Source organism: Polypterus senegalus, chromosome 8, assembly GCF_016835505.1.
Source record: "Polypterus senegalus isolate Bchr_013 chromosome 8, ASM1683550v1, whole genome shotgun sequence".
In the NCBI taxonomy this organism is placed as follows: domain Eukaryota; kingdom Metazoa; phylum Chordata; class Cladistia; order Polypteriformes; family Polypteridae; genus Polypterus; species Polypterus senegalus.
Window position 1 is genome coordinate 138,453,336 of NC_053161.1, and position 22,571 is coordinate 138,475,906.

A 22,571-nucleotide genomic window follows, 5' to 3' on the forward strand; every position below is an offset into this window, starting at 1 on the left:
AGTACCAAAACAGTATCATCTTAAAGTTACAAAATGTGATACCACACACTAGCATTTGAGACCTCACAACTGTTGGACCCTGGACATACTGGAGCACCACAGGGGCTGTCGTACTCAACCCTTGCACTTCTGAATTGTAATCCTCTGAAACCTTCCACCCTCTGAACATCTGCAGAAGAAACGAGAGAGACACAATGGGCATTGTCTTTGATCAAGGTTCAAGTGGGGAATTTAATTTTCAGGTTAATGCACTTATTCATCTTTGCCATATGGTCTTGTCTCTGTGCCTGTGGTGTGGTGTTGTCTTTCACAGCACACCTTGAATGACAGGTTCCTTGGCTTATCCTCCGTAGCATCGCAGAGAGAAAAGTATGTTTTATGCAGTGAGTTTCCCTTCTTGAACATCCATTAATTTTCTTACCCTGCCTTTCCAATTCAGTCTCAGGCATAGAGCTATACCTGGGCTGGGAAGAGAGGATCTTACAATTAGTAATCGCCCACTTCAGATTGTGCAGCCCCAATAGCTCCAAGGAGAGAAAATTTCCAAACCCCCCACAAGCAAGACTAAAAGGAGAGATGCACTTAGTTTTAAAGGGAAGGTACAGCTTCTGCTGATTGGATCAGAGTTCACTTCCAGGTACAGGATGAGGCCTGCTTATTGGTGCCTGGGTGAGCTCTTCAGAACAGGCAGATTGTCAGCTTGCGTCTACAACGCATAAGCTGAATGTCTTTCCAGGAATATCTTGGTCTGCCAAAGTCTGAAATTCTTGTCTTTAATTAAAATTGCTTCTTATTGGAAGAAATGTATTAAATTAACAACTTAAGAAAATTGTCTTTAAATGTTCTAACCTTGCTTATCCAGGTCAGGACCATAGGGTGCCAGAACCTATCACGGCAGCATTGAATGCAATATGGGAGAGAAATTTGGGTGGTTGGGTGTTATTTTAATGCAAATATAACAACCTAGTCAAACACAAACCAAAAGCTCCATTCACTCAAAATGACTCCCAGAAAAACGTTACTTTTTTGCAATAACTGAAATGACAAAAGCTGAGACACGATCATTTTAAGTGCAATAAATGGTGAGTCTGTCATTGATTTAAACTATGATGTAAAGAATTGACAGTTCCAGGCACATTTAATATTTAAACTCCTGACATACTTAAAATAATTCAGAATATTGGTTCGTTTTTCTTATAGAAGCTTTAATGTCCCATGTCTGCATGGATTTTACAGGTCCTTACTTTATTCCAGTTTGGTTTCCCCCAGAAATGCTGTTTTTTCCTCCCACGTTAGAGGCATCTGTTGGGTTTACAGAGGCTTTAAATTGGATTGTAGGGGTTCAAACATGCGGGAGTGTGTTCTTCTTCATATTGGCTCCCTCCCCTGGGTGGGTTCTGTTCTTACCTTACCCCAAATGTAGGCTCTAACCCTTGAAATGAACTAAGTGTGTTTGAAAGCAATGGATGCATGCACTGCATGAAAGTATCAAGAATTAACAAGATTCTGTATTAAAAGTCTGAAAATATTGCCAGAGAAAATAGGCAAGTCTACTCCCCTTCAATAAGATAGGTATTTGGTTAAAAATAATCAGTTCATTTGTTGTCTGGGATAGTGATGATGTTGGTTTCGGTGCTGGTGATGAAACATTTGTATCTTATTATACAATTGTTTTTGTACATTGCTGTTTATAGGCTACAGTTACTACAGTTGTGCTTTAAGGTTTGTGAACCCTTTAGAATGTTCTATATTTCTGCATAAATATGACCTAAACGTCATCAGATTTCCACTCAAGTCCTAAAAGTAGCTAAAGAGAAACCAGTTAAACAAATGAGACAAAAATAATATACTTGGTCATTTATTTATTGAGGAAAATGATTGAGTATTACATATTTGTGAGTGGCAAAAGTATATGAACCTCTAGGATTAGCAGTTAGTTTGAAGGTGAAATTAGAGTCAGGTGTTTTCAGTCAACGGGATGACAATCAGGTGCGAGTGGGCACCCTGTGTTATTTAAAGAACAGGGATCTATCAAAGTCTGCTCTTCACAACACATGTTTGTGGAAGTGTATCATGGCACGAACAAAGGAGATTTCTGAGGACCTCTGAAAAAGAGCTGTTGGTGCTCATCAGGCTGGAAAAGGTTACAAAACCATCTCTAAAGAGTTTGGACTCCACCAATCCACAGTTAGACAGATTGTGTACAAATGGAGGAAATTCAAGACCATTCTTACCCTCCCCAGGAGTGGTCGACCAACAAAGATCACTCCAAGAGCAAGGCGTGTAATAGTCTGCGATGTCACAAAGGACCCCAGGGTAACTCCTAAGCAACTGAAGGCCTCTCTAACATTAGGTAATGTTCATGTTCATGAGTCCACCATCAGGAGAACACTGAACAACAATGGTGTGTATGGCAGGGTTGCAAGGAGAAAGCCACTGCTCTTCAAAAAAACATTTCTGCTCATCTGCAGTTTGCTAAAGATCACGTGGACAAACCAGAAGGCTATTGGAAGAATGTTTTGTGGATGGATGAGACCAAAATAGAACTTTTTAGTTTAAATGAAAAGCGTTATGTTTGGAGAAAGGAAAACACTGCATTCCAGCATAAGAACCTTATCCCATCTGTGAAACATGGTGGTGGTAGTATCATGGTTTGGGCCTGTTTTGCTGCATCTGGGCCAGGATGGCTTGCCTTCATTGATGGAACAATGAATTCTGAATTATATCAGAGAATTCTAAAGGAAAATGTCAGGACATCTGTCCATGAACTGAATCTCAAGAGAAGGTGGGTCATGCAGCAAGACAACGACCCTAAGCACACAAGCTGTTCTACCAAAGAATGGTTAAAGAAGAATAAAGTTAATGTTTTGGAATGGCCAAGTCAAAGTCCTGACCTTAATCCAATCGGAATGTTGTGGAAGGACCTGAAGTGAGCAGTTAATGTGAGGAAACCCACCAACATCCCAGAGTTGAAGCTGTTCTGTATGGAGGAATGGGCTAAAATTCCTCCAAGCCGGTGTGCAGGAATGATCAAAAGTTACCGGAAATGTTTAGTTGCAGTTATTGCTGCAAAGGGGGGTCACACCAGATACTGAAAGCAAAGGTTCACATACTTTTGCCACTCACAAATATGTAATATTTGATCATTTTCCTTAATAAATAAATGCCTAAGTACGGTATAATATTTTTGTCTCATTTGTTTAACTGGTTTCTCTTTATCTACTTTTAGGACATGAGTGAAAATCTGATGATGTTTTAGGTCATATTGATGCTGAAATATAGAAAATTCTAAAGGTTTCACAAACTTTCAAGCACCACTGTATGTCATGAAGAGGTACAATTTAAAAGTCTACATCATTGAAATCTTTACATGTAAAAAGAGCATCTGATATTTTGTACCACAGACAAAAACTACTGCATGAAATTTGATTAAATTATTTGGCCTGCATTTTTCCTTTCCATTTTTCACCCTGTTTTTTCTTTGCTGAACTAGACATCATTACATATTGACAACATGGCTTTGGGAAGAGGAATTCTCCTGTTAAAATGATATATAACTAAATAAATTATCTTATACTGTAGCAACTTGGCAAGATGTAATGGAGAAGAACAATCCAATAAAGACTATCATTTCCAGATTCTGCAATCAGATGCTTTAATAAACATGAACAGTTCCAAAAGAAACTCAAGATTCCAAAAATAATTCATGAGTGAGTATTTTTCTTTTTTTAGACTTTTTTTCTCTGCTTTGTCTCATACCTTTCTTAATCACACATTTAACAAAATGAATTACCTATTCTATGATACATTTTACCTTAATGTTGATGTTATATTAAACTTATGATTCACATTGTAAAATTAAATAATATTTTCAAACCTGCATAATCTAAATCAGAAATATGGGAACCCGGAGCCTGTCTTTGCAGCACTAGGCCTTGCAGGCTACAGCCGTGGACTTTGCTCAAGTCCATCAATGGACATACTGTCTGTGTTTTGGGAATAAGTGAGAAAAAGCTCTAAGGTAGTAGCCGAAAAAAATCCATGTAGACATGACTGAGAACGCTCAGACAGGACGCATAGTTTATGAGACAGCACCACCAAACACTGTGCCACCCTAGTTTTATAAACATCAAAGCTAATTTATATAGCGCTTCTCTAACCTACTCAAAGCGCTTTACGTTGAAAGTGAGGCACCCTTTCAGCCCCCACCAATGTGCCGCATCCACCTCACCGCATCCACCTCGGCTGCCAATCTTGCACCATTACGCTCACCAGTGCCTGAAATGCGGGTACCCTCTGGTTGAGATCGATGGGATATGCGTGATGCCTGGCCGTACGCTCACAAACACTGCTTGTGCTCAGCAAACACTGTCGGTAAGCAACTGCTAAAAACTGACAAGTGCCGGTACGCACTGGACCACTTCAAGCGAAAGGTTAAGAGAGATAGTTGGTCAATAAGCGGCAGGTGGTGGGGTTTTCTGGCGGGCAATTTAGCCAGAACATTGGGAAACATCCTTGGGATCTTTCATGACAACAGAGAGTCGGGAACTCGGATTTACGTCAAGGACAGAAATTTTTTTTACAGCACGATGTCCCCCGCGCACAAATTACGGGGAAAGCGCCCCCTGTTGTTTTCACTAACACCTCTTCCAGTGGCAACTCGAGCATACCCAATGTATTTAAGTACTGGGCGGGCCCAAATATGCTTAGCTTCAGGTAGATTTCCTCTTCTGAAGTGTAGGTGGTGTGGTAACATTCAAATGAATGCACACGATCACCGATACTTGGGAGTTTGTTGTTTAATCCTACCATTATAATTTGTTTAGTCTATTGCTGTTAGATATGAATTACAGCTGCATTACGTTAGGCGGCATTTAATGCCTACACTTGCCTTCAAATTCTTGCGATTATTAAGTCTACGGAGTTTGCCCTGTGGTAGACTGGCGTTCCGTCCAGGGTGGATTCTTCATGGTTTGTGTTCAATATTGCATTGGTTCCGACGCCTTGAATAGGCTATTTTTCACAATAAAATAACAAATAACTGATCTCACTCTTTGTGTCTTACGTGAGTCATATTGTTAAATTAGTATTTTGTTTTATAACGGAAGAATAACCAGACTTAGACAGACGGCTAGAACTGCTACAGCAAGCAGCTGGTGAAAAGGATAAACAGAGAGAGGTGAATGCATTGAGAAACGTACATGGGTAACGTTCTGAAGACAGAATAAATGAGGTATTATTAAGCACTTTAAGCGCAGCACCAGCCGTCTCCTCCTCCACCACCACCACCACTACCACCTCCTCCATAGACTGGCCAAAAAAAAAGACAGAGTCGAAGGACACAAGGACCCAGCGGTGTTCCTACTGACGGTCTTCCCGAGTTCACACAAAGTCTTTTTCATTGAAAGCCCTGGACGCGCCCATTCGCCTTATTCCATGAGGGAGGGGGTGATTTTTTTCGCTTTCTCCTCGGAAGAGCGCAAATTCCATTGGAGAAGCTTTCCACCTCCCCGCCTGCATAGTACGGTCTGCGATCACAGCGAAGCTGAATGAGGCGAGAAAGCTGTCAGTATCATCCTCAGCACCCTCAACGAGCGGCATCGGCTCCCAAATATTCCGTGGCAATCGGTGCACTCTGTCCTCGAGCAGGAGACACTCCGGGGCGGCTCGCTCTCCTCCGCTAACCGCACATCATCTTTGGAGCCGGCAATGAAACAGGCGCTACTCGAGCTGACGAGGATGAGCAGGATATGCCGGATGGTGCTGGCCACTTGTTTTGGATCTTTTATTCTGGTCGTCTTCTATTTTCAAAGTATGTTCCAGCCAGGTAGGACCCACCATAATTGCATACATCCCCTTTGTCGTGTTGACGTTTGCATTTCGAGTTGTTTAGTGGGAAACAGTCAGTGTCTTGTAATTGAATATATTAGGAGATACGGGAGGGAGTGTATTGTGCGATGCAATCATTTAAACACACCTTGTCTGCTTGTTCATTTGGTAACGATAACCATCCTGAGTGGAGTTCGGTCGGTCACGACTATTAGCATTAATTTGCTGACACGCGCGATAATGTCTAATTGAATGAGCCTGCAGGTTCCCCGGCGGAATATCTACGCCGTCAGTCTGGAAAGTGTTTTCTTTTTTTTGTTTTGTTATTATTTCTTTCCTACTGCTTTGCTTGTGAATTTACATTTTATGAAATCCTAAACGGTTTTACAAGACTTGCACATAAGACCTATGTATATTAAAGTGTTTGTTACACGTGGGTCATAAAGGGTGTCACGCTAATTTTTTTAGGATTGGTTTTCCTAAAAGGACTAAACAATTTCTATTATCTTGTTAAAAAAATGCGACGCTTTAACTGCATTGTGATTTTGCTTTATATAGTGTCTTTCAGAATAAACTATTACAACGCCTATTGTGCCAACTACGAGTAAGCGTTTGCTAAGTGAAAACGTGAATAAAACATATTCAAAAGAAACCCAATCAACGGATGCATTAGAGAATTTCAGTGTGAAAATTCTTTCCAAAGCGGTATATGTGGCGTTTTTAAAGGAATTGTACTGCTTTGGCAACGATGTGGCGCCAGAAGAACTGGAAAGCGGTGCCCCTTGATGTGACACGCACCTTGTCCAAGCCACTTCGGGATCAAACTTAACTTGTAAAGTTGTCACTTGGCCGCGCGCACAGAATTTCTGTAATCAGTTTTGGTGGGCTTTCTTACACGAGTTTGAGTGGGCTTTTGTCTCTGGAGAGTCAGGTGTTTATCGAGCGCTTTTCTAGATAGTCTTTTTACACTTCTGTGGAAGAGTAAAACGAACACATTTGCTCTTTTGAACTTCACCAGGCAAGGTCTTGATATGTTATTCCTACAATGACACAGTTCACTCAAAAGATCCCATTTATACAAACACAAACTTGGAAACACCAGGTATCTCACGAGTGTCACCCTTCTTTATCTTCGTCTGCACGCTGAAATGTGGTCGCCTTCTCCGTAAGTGTTTCCCGAGCATCGGAAGTTCATGTTACTGGATTTAAAAAGTTGCAAAAATTATATAGCTATTAATAGTTTCTGGCAAGCTAAAAATATACCCCTGGGCACTTTCACTTGCATGTTTCCCTTTCAACAGTGGCGACAATGAATGAGTAAATCATGCCCCGACAGTTCTCCTTGAAGTTTGGAATTATCCTTCCGCGAAAATTATAGGAGGCCATAACCGCAAAGAGATTCTTGCAAATTCGCAAGCGTTTATTATAAGATTCTTTTTTCAAAGTCTTACAAGACACACCCTAAAACGCTCAGTGTGGAACAGGAGTCGTTCCTCTTCGGCGGTGTTGTGTGGGTTTTGTTAAAACACGCGCATAGCTAAAGGCGCTATACAGTGGCTAAGCATTGGAGCGCGCAGTTTCACACTCACGCTTAACTTTGTCAGAAACTCCCGCTGTTTCAAAATAAGCATGGTGCCTCAACATTGTTTAGTTGAAATCATGTCATTTACAGTTTTTACGTTGTGTCAGTGTTATGCCACAAAATGTGCCAGATTTGCTTAAGAGTTGCACTCAATGTATAAACCAATGCCTTAATGCAAACGTACAAGTGAGACATCGCGCTCCGTCCAGAGAAGCGGTCTGCAGCTATAGACATCTGGGTGTTGATGTGCACGTTGCCAGGTAGAAAAAGCAACAGTCGAGCGGCATCTATCGGAGTTGTTACTTTGCTCTGCCGTTGGGCAGCGCATCCTTAACGTGTCTTGCTGTTAAAGGCGCAGCACAGAAGAATGAAACGTTCAACAACCATACTTGCTTTTTACATCTCGCATTTTTTTTTTATCAGAAATTAATCATTGTGTATAATTAACTGTTTTCTCATTTAGTAATTGTTCATGTTTAAGCGATGCCAAATAATTAAACAAAAACCTATAGTATTGAAGTTTTAGTAGGGACTCGATCTGTATCAATAAATGAGGCTGTCCTCTTTAAACGACTTGTATACACAGACAAGGGTCGCTTAATGGATCGTTGAAAAATTATACATCGTTAATATAAAGTTTAGATCACGTGTCGCGAATTCCAACTGACGTGCCGTCTTTGATGAGTTTGCCAAGAATTCAGTTTATTATTACGATTTTCTTCCAGAGGTCAAAGTTATGTTGTGAGGTTCCCGGCGTGATTTTTAATGGGTTCATAAGTGTGAACTGCTGTGAATAAGCGGACCGCCAAGCACCCGTCCGGTGTGATCAGTGCCCGTGTCCAGCCCAGGCGTTTATAAAATGAATCGATAAATTGGTTATGTTTGCTTTAAAATAGATTATGAATGGACAAAATACTATATCAGAGTGCAGTCTGGGGCCAGTCCATCGCAGAAGCCGCACTCCATTAGAGTGGTTAATTAGTTCGATTGAACACTTGATAAATATTCTTTTGCATGCAAGTTCGTTGATAGTTTGCTTTTGATTCTGCGGCTTTGCTCATTTTTAAAGACGCCGTTTAAAAAGTCGTTTATTAGGTGAGAAATGTGCTCCTTAAATTATTTTCCGTAGTGTTGTCACGTGATGCTTCAGTTAAGTGCTATTAAAAATAAAGCTGCCCCCGCCAACAAAACACTGGGTTCAGATCTCGATCGTGTCACCGTTCCTGTTCACTAGTTGTCCTTTATAATCCATAAGATTTGAGTTTCAGGTGACCTGCCTACTTTTAATCGCTCCCTTGTAATTCGCGATAAAGCCATTTGTTAATGAACGAATTCTAAATGTTTACTTTCTCATTATCGCAGGTATAGTGTAATTTCATAAAGTGATCGGCGAATCTTACGATGATGCGGTGTTTGAAAGACGTAAATTGCTTACAGTAAACGGAAATAAGTCGACGCGCGATCGTCTTGACAAATTGCTTCGTTAGTGCTCATCTTTAAAAGGAGTATCTTTTCATTTGTTGCGTTTAGGTTTTAGGTTACATTTTCGCCTCTCGACAGTGTGGAAAGCAATCGATGAAATGAAGATACAGTGGAAAATAAATAGCCATTGTTGAAATATGTATAGTGTGTGTTTTGTTTGAGTTGGTTTATATTTAATCTATTATGGAATGCACACAATTATTGGTACTTCACATTAGATGCGTGATTAATGAGTTTGTGTACATTTATAATTGTCTGTGAATACACACCCTTCTGTGTATAGTTTATATGTAATAGTGTTTGTGTATATATGCACACAATGAACTTATGCCTGTGTTTCATCCTGGTTAAGATCTATTTGAAAATGTATTTTTTTTTTTGCATTTTATGTAACACCTTTTTGGTGATTCGTCTTATGAAGTGCATCACAAAATGTAAATCGCAAAATACAAGCTGATCAAGAAAATGTCTTTTTTTTTTATTGACGTGCTGCCTTTTAAAATGATCAATACACATGTGCTTCATAGTAAGCAAATGCCAACTCTAGCAGCAGAGCTGACATGTTAAAGATTACATTTATTTTAGTGCAGAGGAGAAATGCAGGACGTTTGTGGAATGTTTCCAAGTCTTCAGACTGAACAAGTTTTCTCCCATTTAGATTTCTGAAAAGTGAAATTTGGTTTACTTTGTGTCATTCCAGTCCAAATGCACCATTTTCTGCTTTGCTGTCTCACTGTATTTGCCAGTGAGATGGCTTAGATGATAATCGGATTCAGTCTGAAGACTCTTCTCATTTGTATTGCTGGGCAGTTGGGGTGCCATTGATGAACCTGAAGATATTTTGTCTTGATGCACTTGTGATTTGTAATTCACTTTGGATAATTACAAAGCATCAGTCAAATAAATTGTATGCACAGTATACATGAGCTGTTTTCTCTGGAGTTGCAGTATGAGTGACATTTTAAGAACTTTCATGATGTGAAAGGTGTCTTATACAGTTTCATTTAGGAGTATATTAAGAGGTAGTCATTTCTAGTGTTGTCATCCAAATCTCTCCTCCTTCCTGCTGCTCTGTAACACTGCCTACTAAGTGCTGGCTGCCATGCTGTATCTCTTATAAATATTCAATGTGTTTATTTCGTAGCCTATGTAAATGTTGCTCTTGATTGCCTTTTTCCAGCTCTTTGAGGTAGTTTGCATCAAGAGCTCTTTAAAACACAGTTTGACTAAATTTAATGTAATAATACTTAGAGTTGAAATTGTAACGCTTTATATAGTGCCTGTTAATGTAAACCATCCTCTGTTTGCAGTAGATTGTACTTTATACAGGATATGTTTATAAATTGTGGCCACAGTGCAATGAAGCACCTTACTTCGGTCAGAGTTGGCTTGGGATTTCAGGCCAATTCCTTTAATGTCTTGACTGCAAACTCCGCACAAGGTGTGCCCGGGTCGTAAAGGGAGCAGTGCTAACCACGGTGTCATCCTTATGACTGACAGTTCAGTTTGTTTAAGGTTATTTTTATGAGGAGAATTAGTTTGGTTTATGTCCGTCTTCGGCTTGGGATGTTACAACACTCATCACTGTTTGTGTTGTGCTTTGGAAACTCCTAGGCTGCATTTATATGTTTGATGCATTAGCTCATTATAACACCTACCAGGACCAATTGTGATACCTCAGTCCTTATTTGTATTCACCTCTTATATGAACACACAAGCTGAACATACCACGTTGTTTCCCACCGAAACCAATTAATGTCAACTTTTTTTTTTTTTTTTCCCCTCCATATCTTATGAACACACCTGTGGTTCAAATAGTCTTTTAAACTGTGCAACCACAACAATTTTCTTTTTGATTTTTCAGTTCAGTAGTCCAACAAAAACTGATAATTTTTTGTTTTTACATTTTGATTATTAGAATGGCTACCATCTCTCTTTGAGTTTGCATGCCTCTCCCTGTGGGTGAGTTCATTTGTTTCCATGTCTTCCAATTTTGCTCCACCATCCCAAAGACATGCAGGGTAGTTTTAACTGATAACTGGGGCCTTGTGTTTGAATGTGTCCTGAGCTGCCCATCCAGGGCTGTCCTAGATGGAGGGTTGGAAGAGCCTTCCTTTTGTGAAGTGTGCAATGCTGGGTGGTGGGTTTTTTTTGTGATCAGCTTTTTATTGCATCCTACAAATTTGAGAACTAGACAATTAAAACTCCATCCCAGTGCAAAACTTACTCAATACACTGAGCTTCAAAGAGACAGGAGTCTATCTTGACAGAATTTAGTTCAAGGCAGGAACGGAGCTTGGAGAGGACACCAGTCAATTACAGGACCTCCTCACACACTCTCATGGAGTTAATTTACCTAACCTGCATGTCTCCGAGGATGTATAAGTAAAACTGGGAAAAAGAAGGTCACTTAAAGGCTGAAACTGGCTGCTGATTAAGAAACTGGTTAAAGTGAAAACCAGCAAACCCATATGTGAGGTCACATGGCCAAGGTGGCTATGCTTTGTAGTTCTCTTTAATCATATAGCACATTTCATTATCTCTAATTTGGTCTGCCATGAGAGAATGTTTGGCGTGAGTGTTCTTTGTAGTGGACTGGATCTTCTGGTCTGTACTTCCATAATAGGCACCCACTCCTTCTGAATGTACTTTTTTTTTAGTGTTTCCTGGATAGGTACATAAATGATATATGGCATCCTTGTTGATTTACACCTTTCATATGTATTATAACATATGCCATAAAAACTAAAGCTGCTTGAACAGTGACACCTACAGTAAATTGAAAACCTTCACATAGTCCCCCTCATAATGACTTGCACAACATTTGTGCACTTCATTTCATGATGGAAGTCGGAAAGATGTGTTGAGCATCTCTGTAATAAATGCATATGGCATTATTGGCTCTGTCCAATCCTGCCAGCCCTAATTTAAACAAATTCCTATTGATTCCTTGTTGGGCAAAGGCTGAAAATTTTAGACTTGCCTCTTTGGGGTCTCTGAGGGCAAATGCAAATTACTGGCTGTGGATTAGTTTAATATGGAGGCCTGCAGAATAACAACTCGGTGGCAATAGTTAGTGGTCACATTACTGTCCAGTAGATGTTATGACACCTCTGCTGTTGACTGTTCTGTTGAGAGTATATTGGTTTTGATTAATTTCAAATTTATATGCAGCGTTGCATGTCTCCTTGTTCAAGCAACATTATTACTTATTATTTGTGTGACACCTTTATACAAGACTAACCGTCCCCCATGGCTCCTCCCGTGTAGTAGTGAAAAAGGACAAACTTTTTAAAAATCAATAAACAAAAAGGTATCAATAGCTAAGTGGTGGCAAGGTACACTCCAAAACAGAGGTAGACCGACTCTCCACTCCTGACATCACGCTTCCCCCTCCCCTCAGCCCGCAGCCTCTATCTTGGATTAGCATGAATATATCGCTCCTGCAAGCGAACTATGATTCTTAGTGTGATGAAGCTGCAAAATCAACTGGAATGTTCAAGTAAATTCTACAAAAAAGCCCAACCTAAATCTGTTAAGTAGTTCTCTCATTCGCTAGCTAAGTGAATGTAAGGCATGCTCCAAGGCTGGCACGTGAGTAAAGAGGGCCACACCCTCCTCCCCTCGGCCCACTGCGTTTCTCTTGGATTTGCCCAAATAAATCTGTACCACAAGCGAACTGTGATACATAGCGCAATGAGAGAAGTCGCAAAATCGGCCAGAATGTTCAAGCAAATTTATAAAAAAAAAAATAAAATATATAGATATAGATATATAGATATATAGATATAGATATAGATATGCCTTACAACATGTGAGATACAATTGTTTACATCTCTTTTGTTTTTTCAATTGGAACAAAGGTAGGTGATGTGACTCGCACATGTTGTCAGTAGTAGGATTTGAACTCCCAGCCTGAGTTTAAGGCCTTTGCTACTGCCACATTGCCTTAAGTACAACATGTAGTAGTCGGTTGCAGAAATGCACCATCCATGGTCCTTGAATCTTCTCATTTTATAATTTGAGTTTGTCCACAGTAGCTTCATGGAGAACTAATAGTATCAATAGCATGAACACAATTCCAGTTTGTCATAGGGTATACCCATTCCGAGCAAATTTACATATCCCAGTTAATGCAGTCTGCATGTTTATTGGAGCTCCCTGAGGAAGATCACAAGGAGAAAGAGTGAATATGCTGCTCCATACAGACAATGACTGGGCTGAGAATTGAACCCAAATCACTGGAATGGTGAAACTTAATCCAAGGTTCCATCTGTCAGATCTTCATAATTCAGAAGGACAGGAAACATTGTACACATCTGGTTTGTGTACTTAGTGTTAGCTTTACCCGTAATTATTTCTATGTTGAAGCATTCATGGAATCGGAAGAAGGCCTCTTCTTTGAAGCATGGCCTTTTATATTTTTAATGCTTGCACACCTGTTTTACTAGGTAAACAGTTGCATCTTTGCTAAAAATGTTTTCATTCTAGCTTTGATATTTGTAGTGGTGCAAGCAGTAACAGAACCATTAAAAAAAACAAGGATACAGACTCACAGGAGAAATAATACAGCCAATGAATTGATCAATAAATACATGTATATTTTTGAAGATATTTTTATAATGAATTTAACAAATACATTGGGAGGAAGCATTGAATTGCATGATAGCAATGGGCAGAAGAGACCCCCAGAGGCGCTTCTTAGCACATCCTGGTGGAATGAGCCTGAGGCTAAAAGTGCTATAACAGTGCACCTTCTGAAGGGGCTGGAGTGGATTTTTCATGAATGACCTCCAATTTTGCCACCATCCTCTTGCACAACAGCTTCCAGTGTGTCCATGTTTTGTCCTGTGATAAAGCAGGCGTTTCTGATAAGTTTGTTCAGGCATTGTGCTGCTTTTATGCTCAACTTGTGTTTCCAGGAGACCGCAGCGTAGAACAACACATTGGCTACTATCGACTGGTAGAACATTTCCAGCAGCTCGCTGCATAAAGTACATCAAAAGATCTGAGTCTCCTTAGGAGAAAAAAAATTCTCTATAATTTCAGTGGAGCTTTCAACAGTGCTGATGCAATCAATTCTACTCCAACTGACCTCTTGTACTTTTGCATCTCTGTCATTTCTTCTATACAGAGCCTTGCACTGTAAGCATTACCTCAAATCTCATCTTGTGTAAAACAAATGTGTATATTTTAATAAAGAGAACACATAAACAAAAAATACCCTTGGCTTCCCAGTGAACCCATGGAAGACTTTCAACCTTCCTTGTTGTCACAATGGTCCTAATTGTTGATCCTGGTTGTTCCTTCTGCTAGACTGCCCCAGGAACATTTTCATCCTTTTATTCATGCATTCATAAATTTTAGTGTTATGAGCAGCCTTAAGCAATCCCAGTAAAAATGAGTTGAACAAGTAGCAGCCAAACATCTGTACCTTGGAAATTTGAGCATCAAGTCTTTGGTGGTGGGGGTAAACCACAGGCCCTATATGAGTCTGCGGAAAACGTATGATCTATACACGATTTACAGTAGAAGGCAGTCCAGCTGGTAAATGAATGCGAGCCCAAATGCAGTTTTACAACAGTTCTGCTGTGCCACGTGTATTGAATCCTAAGTACCAAATGCCCAAGGGGCTTTGTTTAATTTGGCCTACAAACAAAATGACAACACATTGCACAAATACTCTATGCTTTTATATAGCAACTTTTACACCTGTATTCTTATGGTGAAAAGCGGTATATAAAAGAATAGATCTTTTAAAGCCATGGTGTGAAGCAAAAAGCATGCAAATATACATTGAAGAGGCTTGGTGCGTCTAAGTAAGTAGTTTAGATGAGAAAGAGGAGTCACTTTATGTGTGTCTGAGGTTCTTTACCAACAAGACATTCTGAGCATAAAAGCCCGAATGAGTGAATCGGTCTTTGTTTTATCCTGTACATTTATGGTACTGACCCTCTTATTCCAGCCAGTCAAATAAGTCACACTTCCTTACCTTAAGTTTAGAGTTGTCAGTGTTTAAAATGTGGAAAGACACCTTGTGGGGGAAAACTATTGGAAAAATTGGTGGACTCTGCACGGGCCATTTTTCAGATGGGAATAGAAAAGATGACTGCAATGCTAGTCACTGGGTAGTCACTTAGTAACTGGGTACTGTGATGGAGCAAGAAGAAGACGACAATGGCAGAAATAGTGGAGAATACAACCAGAGGGTTTTTAGTAGTCCAATGATTGGGTTGACATTGAGATTAGCAATGCCTTTGTTCAATGGTAATGTGACTTATGGCATTGGCATGAACAGCTCTGGGGTTTTGAGATCTTAAATGAAGGAAGCTCGTGACATATATTATCACTTGGCAGCCAACAAGGCATTGGGAGCACTAGTGCCACATACAAAGAACTTCTTTTAAATGAAGGAGATGCTGAAGTCTTCTACTAGAAGGAAGAAAATGTTTTTTTTTGAGAAGATGCCATATATTTTAACAAGCTTGGAGCTCCAAAGTATAGGTACCTTTTTAAGTGCTGCAGTTCAACCCACATGACAGGCATACGAATGGGGTTGTGATTCGGGGGAAAAGAAAAAAAAATGAGTCATTTTACATGAAACAGTCTATGACTAAATTCTATCTGTTACTCAAGTTGATGTAAAAGAAAATGACATACCAGTATATAGTTCCAAAGTGTAAGGGTAAATTCAATTGGATTAGATAAACTTTATTAATGTCATGGTGAAATTCACATGCATACAGCAGCAGAAACATAAAAAAAAGATTACTGACTCACAGGACAAATAATACCACCAATCAATCAATTTCATTAATTGATAATTAAGTTTAAATAAATAGTTGTGTATTGTACAGAAATTTCAAAATGAACTTGCAGCGTGGCCTTTTATATTTTTAATGCTTGCACACCTGTTTTAGTAGGTAAACAGTTGCATCTTTGCTAAAAATGTTTTCATTCTAGCTTTGATATTTGTAGTGGTGCAAGCAGTAACAGAAACATTAAAAAACAATAATACAGACTCACAGGAGAAATAATACAGCCAGTCAATTGATCAATAAATAAATGTTTATTTTGAAGATAATTTAATAATGAATTTAATTAATACATTGGGAGGAAGCATTGAATTGCCTGATAGCAGTGGGCAGAAAGTACCCCAGAGGTGCTTCTCCACACACCATAGTGGAATGAGCTTGTGGCTTGAAGTACTCCAAGAGGGTGCCTCCTGATGGAGGGGATTTTTCATGATGAAATCAAATTTTGTCACCCTCCTCCTTTTTTTTTTTTTTTCTCCACAGCAGCTTCCATAGTGTCCAGGGTCCACCCTGTGATGAAACAGGCTTTTCTGCTAAGTTTGTTAAGGCATTGTGCTTCTTTTGAGCTTCTGTTGTGTCTCCAGCAGACCACAACATTAAACCGCACACTGACTGCTATGCCACTTGATTCTTTTTGATAAATTGATGTTAAAATGAAACACCCGGGAGTTGCTACGGATCTAGACAGACATGTCATTAGACATGGGACATGCTGAAGTACAGTAATGATGTGACATTGAACACGGGTCTCTTGTACACTTATCTGTTCTTTCACATGTCAGTAAGGTCCAGCTGCAATTTAATCACGACTTGCCTCATAGATATCAAAGATACACGGTTCTGGCAGTCCTGATGATCCCGTTGCGTGGACCCCTGTTGTGTAAAGCCCTTCCAAAAAATTAATTCTTGAAAATTAACAGAAAGACCGTGGAAGTCTCTTTTTTTTTTACTTTTTTAGCTCTTCTGTGCCATTGTCCATTCTTTTTGTCTGCCAACTCATTGCTACTTTATATGTTGACTTAATGGCAGGGCAACATCCTGTAATTCATCCCAATTTAACTTCAAGAACATTACACTGCACTGTCCTGGCCATGAAAGGTGCTGTATATTTAATTCATTACTTAATTTGTGAGAAAGCATGAGACATTCAGATAAACTTAAAACAAAAAAACAGAATCCCTTTGTCATCCGGTGCCTCACAACTACCATTGCCTAATTTGTAAATAAGATGTATTTTTGTAGCGCAGACTTTTTTATTAATTGGCATCATTTTCCCTGGCAAACATGCATGCATTGACTGATTGCATCACATGATGAATTAATAATACAGACAAATGCTGCCAATTTTAATTTGTCAGTGCATGCGAACCAAGAAACACTCATCTGTTTGTGGCAGGAGAAAATTGTCAAACTGTTAAGTGATTTTATTCCTTTATTATTATTATTATAGACCAAACTCTGTACCATGGCCCCCAAACTCTACATTTATTTCCCCCAATATATTTGTGACTGCCCCCCCTTAAAATCTGAATTGAAAAGGTTCTCTACTTTTAATTCACATCTTTCTTCTCTCTAAATCTTTTTTCCTTTTGTACAGATGTTTTTTCTTTCGTTCGTGCTTGCCATCTTTATTTTTTTTGTGTTGTTATTGTTGCTTTGTTTCTTCAATGTTTTCTTATTAATGCTATGCAACTCAACTTTAGAACTGAGAAAAGTGTTCTAAAAATTCAACTGCTTAATTGGTAAATCTTTATTATATAGCATTGCCAAAGGGCACACAACCGTAAGGCACTTCATAGTGCAATAAGATCACATTTTAAAGTAATGTCCATCTATCTTCCTAACTTGCTTATCCAGGGTAGGGCTGTAGGGCAGCTGGAGCCTATCCCAACAGTCAGTGGATTCAAGGTAGGAGCAACACCTGGACAGAGCGATTTAACAATATAAAACACAAAATCAAATCAGCAAATGTCAGTCACCATGAACTAAAAAATGTCGTGAACTCGTCTTTATTTAGTCCTCTTCTGGGAGCATACATGGACTTCTCCCTGGAAGGAATGGCAGTTTTTTGCCTCACTATGGTGTGTCCAGCTCTCCCTGCGGCTGCCCCACCTGCATTTGGCCAAATCGGGTCAATGGGTGACTTTACATTTGCCCTGAATAAGCGTAATGGAGGTTACATATTCAAGAACACCGATGGAAGTTTAAGGGGAAGGGCATTAATGACTGAAGCCAGAAAGTGCTTCTTTACACCAAGAGTTCTGGGAGTCTGCTTCAGCTGCCTGTTTCTGTGGTTTGTTCCAGAAACCTTGACAACCTTTAAGAAGTATCTGGATGAGGTATTGGGCCATCTTAGCTATTAGCTAAACAAACAAGCATGACAGACTGAATGTTCTCCTCTCCTCTATTTTTTTTTTTTAATTTTTTTTATATAGTCTAATGAGTGTAGTGGTGATGGATTGGTCTGTCCCTGGGGCTGGCATCTACTTTGAACAGTTCTACTTGGCTAGATTTTCTGTGAACTTAAAATGGAAGTTGTTATTTGTTAAGTGGACAGGAATGAATTATTAAAAAAATGTAACAAGCATGTTAAAATTTCTTTCTTCAAAATCTGAAGCATTACCCAGCAACAGTAGGCCTATAGGAGATTTTGAAAGCCTACCATGGCATCACTTTACTTTTATTACGTTATATTTTAGTTTTTTGGAGAGCATGGTCGACCATCTTCCATTAAGGAGATCTGTTATGTCTGAATTTATCATACTCGAACCTGTCACCTAATTGGAATCCCTTTTAACGCAGACCTTCACAATGGGAGCAGCAACATGAATTCAAGTCCTGTGTTCGATATCTGTGTGGCATTTAACTGTTTTTGGGTTATAGTATTTTATTTTTTTTTCTCCCGTTCCCTTAATTGACTATTGCAATATACATGTGCAGGTGTTTGTAGGAGTGTTGTGGACTCATGATTTTAAAATATATATTGCTGCGTGCATTTCAAGAATAAGTAGTTCAGGTTTTCTTGATCTCTTCGTATCCTGCTAGACTTCTGTTTTGCCTGCATCTTAGTAACTTTCAAAGACCAAAGAACCAATTTCATACGCAAAGAGCCCTTCTCGGAGTATAATAATAATAATAATTCTTTACATTTTTATATAGTGCTTTTCTTGCTCTTGAAAGTGCTTTTCATAGTGAGTGGGGAGCAATTTCAGCTACCATCAATGTGCAGTATACACCTAGATGATGTGATGGCAGCCATTTTACGCCGGTAGGTTCACCACACATTAGCTGTTAGGTGGTGAAGGGGTGAGAGAGTGAGCCAATCAGAGACGGATGATGATTAGGGGCCCATCATCATATTTGTAGGATTGTCCTCCTGCAGACTGTTTGCATCTATGTACACAAAGGGTGGAGTGATAAGAAACGGCGTCAAGCCTCTGCCTCCTGTAACACTGATGTATAATGCTTTTTTTGTTTCTTTGTAATTGCAGCAAGTCTTATCAGATGTCTTTCTCATTTGAATTGTGGACACGTAATAGGGTAGATGAAACACAAGTGCACCAAGATTGCTTTGTTCAAACAATCCATCATTTTTAACATATAGTTACTTTTAACATTAATGTGTGCTGTCTGCTGCACTTACAAGTCAAGTCGCAAAGTAGGATAAGTTGAGTGGCACTGTGTGAGGAAATGTTCACTATGGAGGCCGAGCACCTGGTTTGAAGGTTATCTCTGCCTCGTTCTAGGGGCATGGCTTCAGGTGGGCAGAGAGCGGGCAATGCCCACCCAAAAGAGTAGTCTTTCTACTCAATGGGAAAAATCATTAGAAATAAAGATTGACATTTAGTGAGCCACAACCTGGAGCCTTCACCCTTTAGCTTCAAATACCTGGAGTTGACTTAATGGATAATCATTTAAGTATTCTAACCCTCCCCTAATCTTAATCATAGTGTAAAGCTCTGTTGTTATAGTTGCATGTTGTTGGGTCGGTGAAGCAGCAGTAAGGCTAAAGGTGATCCCAATGAAGCTCTGGAGGTCTGCTGCAAGACTACGTAGGTGCGCTTTGTAGTCAACTCAATCTACCTGGATCTCCAGGTTGGACTCTCCGGGATGCAGAAATATAGAGTTTAGGAACCAAATATGTACCTTGGGTGACATCCTAACAGTGCTACTGGTGTTCTCTGTTAACTTGTCCTGGAGTGACAAACATCAGCAGTTTCCATAACACGGCTAATGAGTCTGGAGAGAACGCTTCATCTTGGCAGCTTTTTGGCTGTGTTAGTATGTTTCTAGCTAAAAGAGACAGAACTGAAAGTACCCCAAAGGATAGTCCAAAACACTTTCTGTACCTTTCTCTCTTAAAAATAGTTCTTTTTATGCAACTTGATATGATTCTTTAATGGGTTTTGTGGTTCTTTTGTTGAACCATTGCTTGACAAAGCACCCTTTCATTGTCTGAAGGGTTCTGCATATGAAGTTGATTCTTTCTACTTTGACAAACTTTTTCCAATATGTGAAACTGAAATCTTGAATTCTAATAGGCTACCTACCTAGCAGGACACTAAAAGATCCAGGAAACCTGGACTTGGCACGTGTTAATGTAAGAAGTAAGAGTCATTTTAAAATTGGGACCCATTGATATTTCACAAAACTGTTACCATCTATTCATGGCTATTTTTTTACTGTATGGAGTCTGTTACAGATCTAAATAAATAAAGGTTCTTTCTGGAACCTTCATATGGATGGGTCTTTTGGGAAGCCAAAGTATTTTCCCTATGACCCCACTCTGAGCATCAACTCTGGCACCTTTTAATTTTAAGTGTTTAGTGACTGCCCAGCCATTCTTTTGGCCACTGATGAGCACAATTTCTCATTCACATATAAGCCTTTTGCAAGTACAATATTGTCTCTCATTGAGGATGCATTAATGTCTCCTGCTTGATGATCTGTAATAGTCGGTCCATTAATCTTTATTGTATATAGTGCCATTCTGGAGTTCTTTGTGGTGAGTTATGGAACCCTGAGGAGCTTATTCTGTACCCATCAACAGAATTTGCTGCAGGGCTTACTTGCTTAATTCATGACTTTTTTTTTTTTTCCAAAAGATAGCAGTGTTTTATTTTAGCTGAAGGGTAGTATGTGTGCCAAACAAATCAGTACTTTTGGACTGGGTTTATAGGCAGTACAACATGAAAAGTCAGTCTCTTTATTTTGTAAAGGGCATTTAATAGCATGCATCATCTATTGAACTTTTTATGATCTGCACATGACCATAATTTAAAAGTGAGAAAGCTAACGTGTTACTAATTTATAAACGGTGGGGTTTCTTCCCTGGGAGGTGTTCATGTAAGCTGATAAAGCAAACTGGATCGGTATGGCTGTCAAGCAGAGGCTTAGATTGATGAGGCCGATGGAGGAACCACTTGAACGTGCCACGTGAGCACTGGGCTGCAACTCTGCATTTTCTTCATGCACTCCTGAGCAATTTAGTGCTGTGCGATTGCGGGGATGGGGTAGGGGTGGTGCCGGGCGTTTTGCTTGGCTTCTTGGAATTGTAATTTTATTTGGAAACTATTTTCTCGTGTAAATGTTAGCTCTACTTAGTTTTTCAACCTGACAGCTCAATTAAAAAAAAAAAAAAAATGGTGATAAATGGGTCCTTTTAATAGTCAGGCTAGTTGACCACTGCAGTCAGTCATTCCTGTGTCAGTGGCAATGAAAGACTGTTTCATCAGCTCTGCCCGTCTTTTACACTTGCAATATTTAAATGGTTATAAAAACACCACAAGTGGGCAGGCTAAACCCTGATCGCCACACCTTCACAGGCAGATTTCATTCTCTCTTTGTTACAAGCTGGGCTGGAGCTACCTGCAGCCAGTCAAAGCTCTCCTGTTAAAGGTTTCAGTTGGCTCCAGTATTTTTCTCTTTTGAGAATAAGAACCTTTAAATGCACTCTCGTTTGAATTATTTTATATTCTTACATTTTATATTGTTATACTGTATGTTATTTTATATATTCATCCATTATGTTTTATTATTAATTATGTTTTTATAATTCATTCATCCATTATTAAACCTAGGTAATGAAGTCTGGGGCACACACTTAAAAATATAGAAGCCCCCAAATGATTCTTCCAAGTGATGCCATAGAGAAATCATTCATATGAAAGTTCCAGAAAGAAACAGTCATGAAGAAATGATTATAGATTTGTAAAATACCCATGGACTCCTGATTTTAAAATCTCTGTTGCTGCTTTCATTTCAATAATAAAAAAGATCAGGTTTTCTTGATCTGTTAGTATCCTGCTAAGTTGCCTATACACATTGCAGATTTCTATTTCCCCTCTTTATTAGAAGCTTTCAAAGGTAGAAGAAACAATTTCATATGCATAGAGCCCTTCTTTGACTATAATAATAATAATAGTTCTTTACATTTATATACCGTAGTTCCTTTTTATAGGAGTGGTGCAGTGGTAGCGCTGCTGCCTCCCAGTTAGGAGACCCAAGTTCGCTTCCCGGGTCCTCCCTGCGTGGAGTTTGCATGTTCTCCCATGTCTGCGTGGGTTTTCTCCGGGTGCTCCGGTTTCCTCCCACAATCCAAAGACAAGCAGGTTAGGTGGATTGGCGATTCTAAATTGTGCTTGGTGTGTTTGTGTGTGTCCTGCGGTGGGTTGGCACCCTGCTCAGGATTGGTTTCCTGCCTTGTGCCCTGTGATGGCTGGGATTGGCTCCAGCAGACCCCCGTGACCCTGTGTTCGGATTCAGCGGGTTGGAAAATGGATGGATAGTTCCTTTTATAGTGAGTGGTGAGCAACTTCAACCACCACCGATATCCAGCATCCACCCGGATGTTGCAATGGCAG

The 22,571-nt window shown here is 39.6% G+C and overlaps 1 protein-coding gene across 1 annotated transcript in view; it reads left to right on the forward strand.

The window, feature by feature from the left end:
* Positions 1 to 4,175: 4,175 nt before the first annotated feature.
* Positions 4,176 to 22,571, forward strand: part of chst11 (carbohydrate (chondroitin 4) sulfotransferase 11) — a 261,706-nt gene continuing 243,310 nt past the window's right edge. The window contains 1 exon segment of the mRNA XM_039761823.1: positions 4,176 to 5,827. Within this exon segment, the coding sequence (XP_039617757.1) occupies positions 5,710 to 5,827 (118 nt within the window). The 5' untranslated portion in view covers positions 4,176 to 5,709.